Consider the following 14,677-nt stretch of genomic DNA (forward strand, 5'->3'; position numbering starts at 1 on the left):
GCTCTTTTTTTGGGGAAGCTGTACATTTGTGGTGCGTGGGAGCTGCAGCCTTGGCAATACAATGTATCATGAGGACAGCTGAAAAAAAATGGCAGTCAGGGTAGAAGTGTGGCTGTTCCATTCTGGAGGACCTGGTTTCTGTGCCGCACCAGGAGCCAGCGTGGTGTAGCACCTGTTGAAGTAATGCAGTAGAGGGGGATTTTTAAATGCTGTTGCTCTAATTGGGTCAACAGTTTTCTGTTTTTGCTTCTTCCACTTTGCAGCCCATAGAGTCAGCCTACCCCAAACCACCCCCTGATGCAATTCCACACTGTTACAGGAAACCTCTCCACAGTAGAACAACAATTCACCTATTGTAAAACGAAACCAGATAGTACAGATCGTCAATCTTGCACAGTCAATGCCAACTGAAAGTCATGTCTTTTTCACAAACACAGATACACCCTAATCCACTATAGAACAAGTAATCATAAACTTTCTATTTAGACAAAAATTAAACTGAACCCCCAAGATGCCAGACTCTGCATACAATGCAACACCACAGAAACAGAAAATGTCCCCTAGTACTGTGCAAAATATAAAGACAGCAGATGTAAATTTGAAAAAAACTAACAAATACCAATCACCACTTTACAAATTAACAAATAGAAATAAAACAAATATAGAAAATAAAATACCATTTTATTGGACTAATACATTTAAGCTGTCAGAGGCCAAAACCTTCTTCCTTAGGTCAATACAGTATAATGTGTTACAGTGTCCTAACCTGACCTGAGGAAGGGGGTTTTGTTCTTCGAAAGTTAGTCAAAATTTATTAAAATTAGTCCAATAAAAAGATTACCTTATTTACATGTTCTATTATAAACATTTATTAACACAGCTACAATACTACTTTATCCTAAAGCAAAAAAAAAATAAAAATATATATTTTATTTACAGTTTGTTGTCTCTGGTTTCTGCTTTCCTCATCTTCTTTTCACTGTCTTCCTTCCATTCAGCATCCGTCTTCGTTCTTTCTCTGCCATCCAGTGTCTGCCCTCTCTGCTGTCCCCGCCATCCAATGTCTGCCCTCTCTCCCTGCCCTTTCCATTCACTGTCTGCCCTCTCTCTCTCCCCCTTCCATTCACTGTCTGCCCTCCCTCACCCCCTTTCATCCATCCAGGGTCTGCCCTCCCCTCTCCCCCCAATCCATCCAGGGTCTGCCCTCCCTATCCCCCCCAGCCATCCATTGTCTGTCCCCCCTCTCTCTCTCTCTGCCCCTTTTTTCAGCCCCCAGTTCCAGCCCTCTTATCCCACCTGCCCCTAGTTCTAGCCCCAGCCCATATCTCCTACTTGCCCCCCCTTTTCAGCCCCACTATCCCACCAGTCCGCAGTTTCAGCCCCAGCCCTTTTCTCTTACCAGTCCTGAGCTTCAGCCCCAGCCACTTCTCCCTGTCCCCTTTTCAGCCCCCAGTCCCCCCAGTTTCTGCCCCTGCCCCTTTTCAGCCCCCAGTTCCAGTACTAGCCCCCTTATCCCACCTACCCTCCTTTTCAGCCCCCTTCATCCACATGCCTTGCATTAGGGACCCCTTTTCAGCCCCAGACCCATTTTCCCACCAGCCCCAGGCATGGCTTCCATTTTCTCGCATGGCCCCTTCCCCACCCCTCTTATCCTCACCTGTCCCCTTCTCTCCTCTTCTCCCATCTGAGGACGGGACCCAGTGAGGGAAGACCCAACGCAACATTGCGACGTCGACAAGGCATTTGCCGCTTTCTTTTAAAAGCAGGCAGGGCAGACACGAAGCATGCCTGCCATGCCACTTTTCAGATTTTTCTTTAAGGCACAGCAGGATGGAGGCAGGAGATGCGGGCTGCCTGCAGTCTGCAGCGTCGACGGAGCACCCCCCCACCCACTGACACCCGGGACGGAGCACCCCCCCCCACCCACTGACACCCGGGGCGGACCGCCCCCCCCACACCTCTCCAGTATCGTTAAAGACAAAATATTCCTGCAAGATGCTCCAGGTGTAGCGGCTAAATAAGACTATTAAACAATAGAGATTTATGCACAAGTTCCCCCTTGCCCCACCCCCCCTTAATAAGTATTGCATTTTTTGTGCCAAAATGTAATAATAAAAATGATATATACCTCAATATTCTGTGCACTGTTTTGGACCAATGAATGTCAAGCATGTTGGAATAGGCACCTCCAAAAATAAACAAGGGGTGCTTTTTGTAGGTGCTGTTGAAAGCCTGACATTAAAACCCACTTACCTTTGCTGTATCATCCAGCCATGTGTCTACTGTATCACAAGCAGATCTCAGATCAGATTCACCAAACTCGTATTTCTTGGACCAGCCCAGCGGTGCATACCGTAGTCGCTCTTGAATAATAGCATGAAACCAGGCAAGTAGGAAATATAAGCGGGCCCGCTCATTTGGAGACTAAAACAGAAACACCAATACAAGCTAATTAATCACTACAGAACCGTGCCTCCAAGGATGGTCCACTTCACCCTTTACAGTTCCCAGTCTTGTAAAATGCTATTCCTACCACTGATACTTTAAAAGATGGGGATTATGTTTGCTCCCTATTCAATAAGCTAAAAACCTTGATGTAAATAATGCCTTTGTAATTACTTGCTCAACACTACCCATAAACAAATGTACAATAGAAAAGGGACAAGGAGAATGTTTGCTATTCCATATTTAATTTTATTTTTGGGGGGTCATGCCAACTTAGTAAGAAAGGACAACAGTATTAATATGTTGTAGTTTGACTTATTATTCCATGTTTTACAGATTCTTATTCAATATGTAATTTTACTCTGTTACTCTTATTCCTCAGCTTGAGGGACTCTGCCTATAAAAAAAAAAAAAAAAAAGTAAAAGTAATGAGCCAGGATAGGATGACTTCCTTAGCGTCCCTCCGGACCGGCCCAGAATGCAACTGATGGGTTATGCACGCCTTCCAGCAGGTGAAGACTGAAAACTCTGACTCTAGAGAGAGCCAATAAGAGCCCTGGCTGTTACTAGACTCAGTATTATTTATTTTATTTTTGTTACATTTGTACCCCGCACTTTCCCACTCATGGCAGGCTCGATGCGGCTTACATGGGGCAATGGAGGGTTAAGTGACTTGCCCAGAGTCACAAGGAGCTGCCTGTGCCTGAAATGGGAATCGAAGTCAGTTCCTCAGTTCCCCAGGACCAAAGTCCACCACCCTAACCACTAGGCCACTCCACTCCAGTCTCCAGCAGGAGGAAGGTGGTGAGCCTTTTCAGTGTCTCTTTCTCTACTCCTTTATAGGGTTTCTGTGAACTGATTTGGGGAGTAGAGGGTATCTTGGCTGTTGGTTTATTCTGTGCCCCGGTGTTTCTTGTATTTCTGGGGGCTGAGACCCACGGGGGTCTCTTTAAGCCTCAGGGGTGTCACACTCGGGTGGCCGAGTCCCTCCCCCCAATCCTCCCTTGGTCTCCCTGCTTTTGGCTTCCTTACAGGTTGTTAGCTGGCCTCAGCCTCTTCAAGGGAAGAGGATCTGATGGCTTTGGGAGAGGAAGTCACTTAAAAAAAAAAAAAAAAGGGAATTAAAAAAAAAATAGCACCAGAACTTTTGCTTCGCTGGCATGTCTGAGAAGTACCAGCGGTGTTCAGCGTGCCTGCGACGGGGGCTTGCGGCTTCGGGGGTATGTAAATATTGCACTGCGGTCGATACCGAGAGGGAAGACGGTCTGTCAAGATCTGTTCCATCGTCAGCACCTGCAGTTATCAGAGATTCGGGTGGTTCGGAATCAGTGCCGGCTTCGGTGCTGGCGGGAAACGCAGCCATTTTACCTTGTGTTGCTGATGGAGCAGCTTCCTGCGCTGCAGCCTGCGGTTTTACAACAAGCAGAGGTGGTTTTATCTGTGCCTGCGGGACCCTCGTGGGGGGGGGGGGGGGGAGGGTCCCACTGGAGTTTGTTTTACAGATGTAGAGGGGCCTTTTTGCTGCACAAGACCAGTCCTCAGTCTGTTCCCTTACAACATGCATTGGAAACGCGGACATTGCCTACAAAGCGGCCCAGGGGAGCATGGGACTTATAATAGGATCTGATTTCTGATCATGAGCAGGAAATGCCAGCTGTGGAAGGAGCTGACTATTTGGGAGAAGGTATGATCTCTGATGAGACCGGGCTGATGGAACAGGGTGAGGAATCCCTTCTTCCAAGGGAGGACTCGTCTGTGGTCTGGATTTTTCACAAGGAGAATTTGCAGGAGCTTATTTCTTTGGTGGCTACTACCTTACATTTTGAGGAAGAACAGCCCACAGCTGTGGAGGGCATAAAGTAGACCTTCTGGTGAAAGGTATTCAAAAGTCAGGTAAGACCTTTCCTATGCATCAGGATATAAGGGATACTATTCAGGCTCAGTGGGATGTCCCGGATTCCCCCCTTTAGGCTTGCTAGGTCTATGGTTCGCCTCTATCCGGTTCCAGATGCTGACAAGTCCCTTCTAAGGCCTCCTGTGGTTTACGCAGTGGTTTTGGCGGTTACTAAGAGAAACACAGTCCCCGTGGATGGAGGCACAGCTCTTAAGGATGTTCAAGATAGATGTATAGAAGCTCTCTTAAAGAGCAGTTTTGATGTCTCCGCCTTAGCAGCTCAGGAGGCTATCTGTGGTTCCCTGGTGGCTAGAGTGTGTTTCTGGTGGTCCGAGCAGGTACTGGATAGCGTTTTGGATGACTGGGCAGTGGTAGATACTGAGGTAGCAAACATTGAGATGGGCTCCACCTTTTTGGCAGACTCCTTATATGATTTGCTCAGAGCCTCGTCCAAATCTATGGCTTTAAGTGTAGCTGCTAGGCGCTCGCTGTGGTTGCACGGATGGTCCATGGATGCAGCTGCAGCGTCTAAATCTGTTTCCATTCCATGGATCCTCTCTCTTTGGAGATGAGTTGGACAAATTAGTCCGTAGTCTGGGTGATACTAAGGTGCCTTGGCTCTCTGAGGATAGACTCCGGGGGTCAAGTCGTACCCCGCTGTCTGGTAGAGGTCAAGAGAGAAGGCCAGGGAGAGTTGCTCCAGCTCAGCAGTCCCAATTTTTTCAGGGAGGTCAGTCCTTTCTTGGGAATCAGAGAGGAGGTCGTGAGTCCGGAGCCTCCTTGCAGTCTTCCTCCCGTCCTGCCCAATGAAGGTGTCTGGGTCCAGCCTCTAGTTCCTGTGGGAGCTCAGCTAACACAGTTTTATTGGAAATGGGCCCAGATTACCACTGATCAGTGGGTGCTAGAGGTTATTCGAGAATTCGCGCGGCATCTTCTGGTTGCCTTTCTAGAGTCTCCCTATCTCTACTGGCTCAAGGTGCGCGCCGTCTGGGAGACTCTGCAAAGGCTTCTCAAGCTATTTGTACAGTTCCCACCTCAGAGGTCAAACAAGGTCGTTATTCTATTTATTTTGTAGTCCCAAAGAAGGAAGGAACTTTCCAGCCCATTTTAGATCTCAAGCCTGTCAGTCGGGCCCTCAAAGTCTCCTCCTTTCGCATGGAAACCCATCGGTCGGTAATAGTGGCGGTCAGGTCTGAGGAGTTTTTGACGGCGTTGGATCCGACAGAAGCATATCTGCATATTCCAGTTCGGCCTCTGCACCAGTGTTTCCTCTGTTTTGCGGTTTTGGGCAAGCATTACCAGTTTCGGGCTCTTCCATTTGGTTTACTACTACTACTATTTATCATTTCTATAGCGCTACAAGGCATACGCAGCGCTGTACACCATACACAAAAGACAGTCCCTGCTCAGAGAGCTTGCAATCTAGATAAGACAGGCAAACAGACAGAACAATTAAGGGTAAGGGAATAAATAGGTGAGGATAAATGATAGGGCAAGTGAGTAGTGGTTAGGAGTCAAAAGCAGTGGTAAAGAGGTGGGCTTTAAGTTTGGACTTAAAAACTGCCAAAGATGGGACTAGACGCACAGGCTCGGGAAGTCTATTCCAGGCGTGGGGTGCAGCAAGACAAAAAGGAAACGGAGTCTAGAATTAGCAGTAGAGGAAAAGGGGACGGATAAGAGAGATTTATCTACAGAACGGAGTACCCGAGGGGGGGGGGGGGGCATAGGGAGAGACAAGAGTGGAGAGGTACTGGGGACCGGCAAAGTGAATACACTTATAGGTCAATAAGAGAAGCTTGAACTGGATACGGAAACGGATAGGGAGCCAGTGAAGTGGCTTAAGGAGGGGGCTAATGTGAGCTTAGCAACTTTGGCGGAAAATGAGTCGCGCAGCAGAGTTTTGGATTGATTGAAGAGGAGAGAGATGGCTAAGAGGGAGGCCAGTGAGAAGCAGGTTACAATAATCAAGACGAGAGGTGATAAGAGTGTGGATAAGGGTTCTGGTAGAGTGCTCAGAGATGAAGGGATGGATTTTGCTAATGTTATAGAGAAAGAAACAACAGGTTTTGGCAATCTTTTGAATATGAGCAGAGAAGGAGAGAGAGGAATCAAAGATGACACCAAGGTTACGAGCTGATGAGACAGGGAAAATGAGAGTGCCATCCACCGAGATAGAGAAAGGGGAGAGAGGAGAGGTAGGTTTAGGGGGAAAGATGTGAAGCTCGGTTTTGGCCAAGTTAAGTTTTAGATGACGTTGAGACATCCAGGCAGCGATATCAGATAGGCAGGCTGAAACCTAATAATTAATAACCTGAAATTAATAGAAGTTTTTGAGCCTGAATTGCCATACAACCAACCAAAAGGGGGTTAAAAGCTTACAGAATTAAGGGAGGTCCGTATGTGACACAGGATCTGGACTCTAATTTAACCCCATAGTGGGTGCCTGGTCGATGGATCACGGTGGCGCTGCCCACAGCACACCTGACAGAGTTTACATGTTGCTAATTTTTTGGTTTAGCTACAGTACCTCGCAAGTTCACAAAGGTGATGGTTGTGGTGGCTGCGGCTCTCAAGAAAGAGGACATTTTGGTTCATCCCTACCTAGACGATTGGTTGATCAGAGCAAAGTCTTATCAGGAGAGCTTGCAGGTCACAGACTGAGTGATTCACTTTCTGCAGTCTCTTGGTTGGGTGGTCAACTCGCTCAAGAGTTGGCTGGTTCCGTCGCAGACCCTCAACTACTTAGGGGTGTCCTTTGATATGGCTCGGGAGTGAGTATATCTTCTCCAGTCCAGGATTCTCAAGCTGCAGTCCCAAATTCAGGTTTTCTTGAACAAGGTGGTGACCCATGAAAGGGATTATCTTCAGGTGTTGGGCTCTATGGCGGCAATGATAGAAGCAGTTCTGTGGGCCAGGGCACATATGAGGCCTCTTCAAAGATCGCTTCTATCCAGATGGTCTCCGCAGAGGAATGCCCTATTGATGAAATTGCTGGTGAGGGCCCAGGAATGTGCCAGCCTTCAGTGGTGGCTTCGAACGCACAACCTGACCAAGGGAATGCCTCTGGATCCTTCCCAGTGGATAGTGGACACAACGGACTCCAGCCTCAAAGGTTTGGGAGCTCGCTGTCAGGAGCAGTATGCACAGGGCCTGAGATCTCGGACAGAGGCTTCCTACTCGATCAATCTATTGGAAACCAGGGTGATTTGATTAGCATTGGAAGCATTTCCGCCTTGAGTGAATTCCTTCAAAAAGGCGGTAAATCCTAATAAATAAATTTTTCACTCTGCTGCTGAGCAAACCAGTTCGCATCTTATCGGTCAATGCCATGTCAGTGGCGTATGTCAACAGGCAGGGGGGAACAAGGAATCTTCTATTGGAAAGAGAAGCAGCTCTGCTCATGAGTTGAGCACAGAACCATCTGTCCGCTATCTCAGCAGCTCATGTAGCGGGAGCACCGAATGTTCAGGCAAATTTCCTAAGCCGTCACACTCTAGACCCGGGGGAATGGGCTCTCAGTCCGACAGCTTTTCAAAGCAGTGGTGGATCACTGGGGCTTCCCATCATGGACCTTCTGGCTTCAAATCTCAATGCAACGGTTCCTCAATACTTCAGTCGACAGAGGGACCACAAAGAAAGTGGAGTAGACGCTCTGCTCCAACCCTGACCGTCGGGGTTTCTGTACACTTTTCCTCCATGGCCCCTTCTGGGTCCTCTCATTCAAAGGATAGAAACGCACAGGGGTCGGGTAATCTTGATAGCTCTGGATTGGCCTTGCAGGCCGTGGTATGCCGATCTCATGCACCTTCGCTCAGGTTGCCAGAGTATTCCAGCTTGTTAGTACAGGGACCAGTGGTTCATCCAGACCTGGCTCGATTTTGTCTTACGGCTTGGCTCTTGAGCAGGCTAGGCTGACAAAAAGAGGTCACTCCGCCAATGTGGTTGCCAAGACGCTTAGGTCATGTCGTTGGCCTACTTCTCTTAATTACATTAGGACTTGGCAGCTCTGAGTCGTGGTGCTCTGATCGCGACATTGCTCCGTTTCGGCCTTCAGTTTCTGAAGTCTTGGATTTTTTACAGCATGGTTTTGAAAAGGGTCTAGCTCTTTCTTCTCTTAAGGTTTAATTAGCGGCGTTGTCTTGTTTTCAAGGGCGTGTGCAGGGTAAGGCTTTGTCTAGCCATCCAGATGTCTGTCGGTTCCTTCAAGGAGCGAGTCTTCTTCGTCCTCCTTCTAGGGCTCTCTTTCCCGCTTGGGATTTGAATCTCGTCCTCTTACTAAGCCTCCGTTTGAGCCCTTGGCCTCCTGCTCTCTTAAGGACTTAAATCTTAAGATGGTATTTTTGGTAGCTGTTTACTCGGCTAGGAGAGTTTCGGAGTTGCAGGCCTTTTTTTGTCTGTTTCCATTCTTGGAATTCTTTAAGAAACGGGTAGTTTTACGACCACTTCCTTCTCTCCTCCCTAAAGTATTGTCACGTTTTCATTTGTCTGAGTTGGTAATTTTGCCGGTTTTGGGTTCTTCCTCTGGTTCAGAGGATCAACATTGCTTGAGGTGTCTGGATGTCAGAAGAATTTTGAAGCACTATTTGAAAGCACCATGGACCGATACAAAGGCATAACAGCCTCATTTTTGTTTTCCATTCCTTTCCTAATAATACCTAACATTCTATTTGCTTTCTTAGCCGCAGCAGCACACTGAGCAGAAGGTTTCAACGTATCATCAATGACGACACCTAGATCCCTTTCTTGGTCTGTGACTCCTAACGTGGAACCTTGCATGACGTAGCTATAATTCGGGGTCCTCTTTCCCACAAGCATCATTTTGCACTTGCTCACATTAAACGTCATCTGCCATTTAGACACCCAGTCTCCCAGTCTCGTAAGGTCCTCTTGTAATTTTTCACAATCCTCCCACGATTTAACAACTTTGAATAACTTTGTGTCATCAGCAAATTTAATTACCTCGCTAGTTACTCCCATCTCTAGGTCATTTATAAATACGTTAAAAAGCAGCGGTCCCCGCACAGACCCCTGGGGAATGCCACTAACCACCCTTCTCCATTGAGAATACTGACCATTTAACATTACTTCTCTGTTTTCTATCTTTTAACCAGTTTTTAATCCACAATAGAACACTACCTCCTATCCCATGACTCTCCAATTTCCTCTGGAGTCTTTCATGAGGTACTTTCTCAAACGCCTTCTGAAAATCCAGATACACAATATCAACCAGCTCCCCTTTATCCACGTTTGTTCACCCCTTCAAAGAAATGTAGTAGATTGGTGAGGCAAGATTTCCCTTCACTAAATCCATGCTGACTTTGTCTCATTAATCCATGCTTTTGAATATGCTCTGTAATTTTGTTTTAAATAATAGTTTCTACCATTTTGCCCGGCACCGACGTCAGACTCACCGGTCTATAATTTCTTGGATCTCCTCTGGAACCTTTTTAAAAAAATCGGCATTACATTGGCCACCCTCCAATCTTCCGGATAAATTACATATTACTAACAATAGCTCCGCAAGCTCATTTTTCAGTTCTATCAGTACTCTGGGATGAATACCATCCGGTCCAGGAGATTTGCTACTCCTCAGTTTGTAGAACTGCCCCATTACATCCTCCAGGTTTACAGAGAATTCATTACGTTTCTCCGACTCTTCAGCTTCGAATACCATTTCTAGCACTAGTATCCCACCCAAATCTTCCTCTGTGAAGACTGGAGCAAAGAATTCATTTAACCTCTCCGCTACGGCTTTGTCTTCCCTGATCGCCCCTTTTACTCCTCGGTCATCTAGCGGTCCAACCGATTCTTTTGCTGGCTTCCTGCTTTTAATATACCTAAAAAACTTTTTACTATAAGTTTTTGTCTCCAACGGAATCTTTTTTTTCGAAGTCCCGCTTAACCTTCCTTATCAGCACTTTGCATTTGACTTGACATTCCTTTGCTGTTTCTTATTATTTTCAGTCGGTTCCTTCTTCCATTTTCGGAAGGATTTTCTTTTAGCTCTAATAGCTTCCTTCACCTCACTTTTTAACCACGCCGGCTGTCATCTGGTCTTCCGTCCTCCTTCTTTAACACGCGGAATATATTTGGCCTGGGCTTCCAGGATGGTGTTTTTGAACAGCATCCACGCCTGATGTAAATTTTTGACCCTCGCAGCCGCTCCTCTTAAGTTTTTTTTCACCGCTTTTCTCATTTTATCATAGTCTCCTTTTTTTAAGTTAAACGCTAAAGTATTTGATTTCCTATGTATATTTCAAAGCTAATATCAAATCCGATCATATTATGATCACTGTTGTCCCGTTCCGGGCCCTTACCTGTGCCCCAGCGGGGGGGAGCAATGGTCGGCGGGGCTCGCGGGGTCCAGGGCGGCGGAAACGAGCCGCCGACGGGGCCGGCGTTGCCTCGGGTCGGCCCGAGGCCGGCGACCCGCTGGAGCGAACGCCGGCCTCGGAGAAGGGAACACGCCGGCCAAGATGGCGGCGCCGGCGTCTCCCTGGGCCGGAGCGGACCAGCGCGCAAGCCCCGCCTACTCGCGCCGGATTGGCGCATTGAAGTGGAGACTCCGCCTGATAGGCAGGCCGGCCAATCCAGGCGCTCCTTGCCTGCCAGGGCCGGGGGGATTGGCTCCTCTTCCTGGGAGGGGACGGACTGGCGGGAAATTTAAACGACGGAACGGGAAGGGTCCAGTGCTTCCGTTTTAGATGTCAGAAGCCGACACAGTGGATCTCGGAGTGTTGCTCTTTAGAGACTGTGTTCCTTTGCAGCGCTAGCCGTCCTCGCTAGCCACCTCCAGAGACTGGGTCCATCTTCAGTGCTAGCCGTTCTCGCTAGCCACCTCCAGAGACTGTGTTCCATCTTCAGTGCTAGCCGTCCTTGCTAGCCACCTTCAGAGACTGTGTTCCTCTTCAGTTCTAGCCGTCCTTGCTAGCCACCTTCAGAGACTGTGTTCCTATTCAGTGCTAGCCGTCCTTGCTAGCCACCTTCAGAGACTGTGTTCCTCTTCAGTGCTAGCCGTCCTTGCTAGCTGCCCTTCAGAGACTGAGTTGCTGACTACCAGCCAGGCCGGCCATCACCCCGCGGTTCCAGCAGTCCTGCTGGCCGCCTGCAGCTGGGGGCTCAACCCTTGGTGAACGGCGGTCGCCGCGGGTGAAGATTTGGGGTGCGCGGCTGTCCTCTGAGGTCTTGCGGGGCCTCAGGGAACATAAGGGCTCACCTATAACAGAAACAGGACAACTGTTATCAAGCGGCCCCAGCACCATTACCTCCCGCACCAGATCATGCGCTCCACTAAGGACTAGGTCTAGAATTTTTCCTTCTCTCATTGGTTCCTGTACCAGCTGCTCCATAAATCTGTTCTTGATTTCATCGAGGAATTTTACCTCCCTAGCGTGTCCCGATGTTACATTTACCCAGTCAATATCAGGGTAATTGAAATCACCCATTATTATTGTGTTGCCCAGTTTGTTTGCGTCCCTAATTTCCTTTAACATTTCTGCATCCGTCGGTTCATCCTGGCCAGGTGGACAGTAGTACACTCCTATCACTATCCTTTTCCCCTTTACACGTGGAATTTCAATCCACAGTGATTCCAAGAAGTGTTTTGTTTCCTGCAGAATTTTCAATCTATTGGATTCAATGCTCTCGTTAATATACAATGCTACCCCTCCACCAATTCGATCCACCCTATCACTACGATATAATTTGTACCCTGGTATGACAGTGTCCCACTGGTTATCCTCCTTCCACCAGGTCTCAGAGATGCCTATTACATCTAATTTTTCATTTAGTGTAATATATTCTAACTCTCCCATCTTTATTTCTTAGGCTCCTGGCATTCGCATACAGACATTTCAAACTATGTTTGTTGTTCCTATTTACATCATGCTCAGTACATGACAGTATTAATTTGCAATCTTTTGTCTGATTTTTATTTTTATTTAAGGACACCTGATCTACTACGGTCTCTTTTGCAACCTCACTATCAGGATACCCTATCTTACCTGTTTTGGTGATATCTTTGAAAGATACCTTATTCCGAGCCATGTGCTTTTGAGCGACTGTCGGCCTCCCCTCCCCCCCCCCCCCCCCCCCCCCCCGTTTCTAGTTTAAAAGCTGCTCTATCTCCTTTTTAAATGTCGATGCCATCAGCCTGGTCCCACCCTGGTTAACGTGGAGCCCATCCTTTCGGAATAGGCTCTCCCTTTCCCAAAATGCTGCCCAGTTCCTAACAAATCTAAAACCCTCCTTCCTGCACCATCGTCTCATCCATGCATTGAGACTACAGAGCTCTGCCTGTCTCTTGGGCCCTGCGTGTGAAATGGGTAGCACTTCAGAAAATGCTACCCTAGAGGATCTGGATTTGAGCTTTCTACCTAAGAGCCTAAATTTGGCTTCCAGAACACCTCTCTCCCACATTCTGGGCCGGTCCGGAGGGACTAAAGGAAAGCAAATTAACAGGTAAGATCTAATTTCTCTTTAATATCTCAGATAACAGCAAAGGTTGAAGTCTGTCAGGGCTAGCTCAGTTTAGACATACAGGGTCAGATTCTAGATATGGTGCCGGAAAAAAAAAAACAAGCTTAGCGCCATTCTGTAAACCTCACCTAAAGTTAGGCATGGTTTATATAATACGTGTAGTGGCTGCCCCCAACAAATAAAACCTGGTATAAATGCCCACATCTTATTTAGGCACAGATCGGGCATATTCTGTAACAGTGCGTATAAATTTCAAGAATGCCCATGACCTGCTCATGACACTACCATGGCCACGCCCCATTTTGTGATCCACACATCAGAATTTACACGCACCACTTTACAGAATATACTTAGATAGTTGCACACGTACATTCTAATTACTGCTGATCATTGGTTGTTAGAGGCTAATATTATCAGCGCCGATTAGCTTGTTAAACAAATTGCATATGAAAATTGGCTATGTGTGCTGATTTGCACATGCAACTTTAGTTGCCATATATAGAATCCAGGGGATAAGGCATGATACACTCGTCTGGAAAGAGAAGACAGCTAACTTGGAAGCTTACAAGACAAAATCAGCAGGACTAAGGAAATCTCAAAGAAGACTTCCATTCAGCCCTTCTGGCAAGTATGCCTATGCATCACCGAAACATGTTGCCCAGGGTGGATTCCATTTTGTAAAGGGAAAATAGGAAGGGGAAAGATGGAAAGAATAAGTCAAATCTAATGAGACAGAAAAAATCAATTAGAGAAGGGATGGGCAACCATAGTTCTCAAGGGTCACAATCTAGTAGGGTTTTCAAGATTTTTACAGTGAATATACATGGGACCTATTTGCATACAATGGAAGCAGTACATGCAAATCAATCTCATGTATACTCACTGTGGAAGTATTGAACCCAAATGAGTTGTAGCCCTCGAGGCCTGTGGTTGCTCACCTCTTGGATTAGAGGAACACTAACTTGATTAGAAAGAACCTGCTGCTGGGTTAAATCTAGCAGGCTACATGCGCAGCAATAATCACAATTTCTACTGCAAATGCAGGTACTTACTTACTCCAGCTTCAAAATAAATTTATCATATAATGTTCAAACGTTTTTATCATTTTACACTTATATATACATATATCTCTGTCCTGGAACTAAAGTAATGGTAAATATAAAAGCTATATTTACCAGTAATTTAGATCCAGAACAAATAATTTAAAGCCTAATGGGTGTATGGATACAGTACTAAGAAATAAGTCTACCACAGTAAGTCACAAGTGAGAGAAGTATCTTTTAAGTGAAGAATTTTCTGTAATTCACTGACAAAAGAAACTAGCAAAATGAATCAAACAAAAGACTTATTCACCTTGCATATTCTGGAAACTGGTATGCTGCTGAAGGTTCTCAGCATATTGGCTTTTACTCCAGGTGGTGGTTCAAATACAAAAATTCGACCAGCCCGCAGCAAATTCACTGGCACCTAAGCATACAAATAAAGAACATGTTTATGCTTATTTAAAACTTAATATACCGCCCTTTCTAATAAAAAAGGAGAGGCAGTTTACAAAGTTTATTAAATAAGTGATAAAATTAAAGGAAATCCATTAAAATAGGAAAGAATGCATTCATTCAAAGGATGTAACAGCATACAATTAAGACACGGTGGCTCTAGGAGACTATACAGGCTGCGCACAGCACTTCTAAGTAACTGAGAGATTAACAGCAAGCTGAAAGTAACATCTTTTTAGTAAAGTCTTGAATTTGGATAGAGTAAGCTCTGCCCTCATGTTAGTGGAAAGATATTCCAGAGGCAAGGTGATAAGTAAAAAAAAATGCAGAAGAAATCTAACAGTAGTGTTGATGTATATGGAAT

At 46.4% G+C, this 14,677-nt stretch overlaps 1 protein-coding gene across 2 annotated transcripts in view; it reads right to left on the reverse strand.

Moving 5' to 3' along the window:
- Positions 1-14,677, reverse strand: part of DYNC1H1 (dynein cytoplasmic 1 heavy chain 1) — a 415,182-nt gene that overhangs the window by 54,264 nt on the left and 346,241 nt on the right. For both annotated transcript variants that reach the window (XM_030213839.1, XM_030213838.1), the window contains exons 69-70: positions 14,171-14,284; positions 2,254-2,424 (exon numbers count right to left, since the gene is read on the reverse strand). In XM_030213839.1, coding sequence (XP_030069699.1) covers positions 2,254-2,424; positions 14,171-14,284 — 285 coding nt within the window. The remainder of the gene's footprint in view (positions 1-2,253; positions 2,425-14,170; positions 14,285-14,677) is intronic.

Source organism: Microcaecilia unicolor, chromosome 9 (assembly GCF_901765095.1).
Source record: "Microcaecilia unicolor chromosome 9, aMicUni1.1, whole genome shotgun sequence".
Classification (NCBI taxonomy): Eukaryota; Metazoa; Chordata; class Amphibia; order Gymnophiona; family Siphonopidae; genus Microcaecilia; species Microcaecilia unicolor.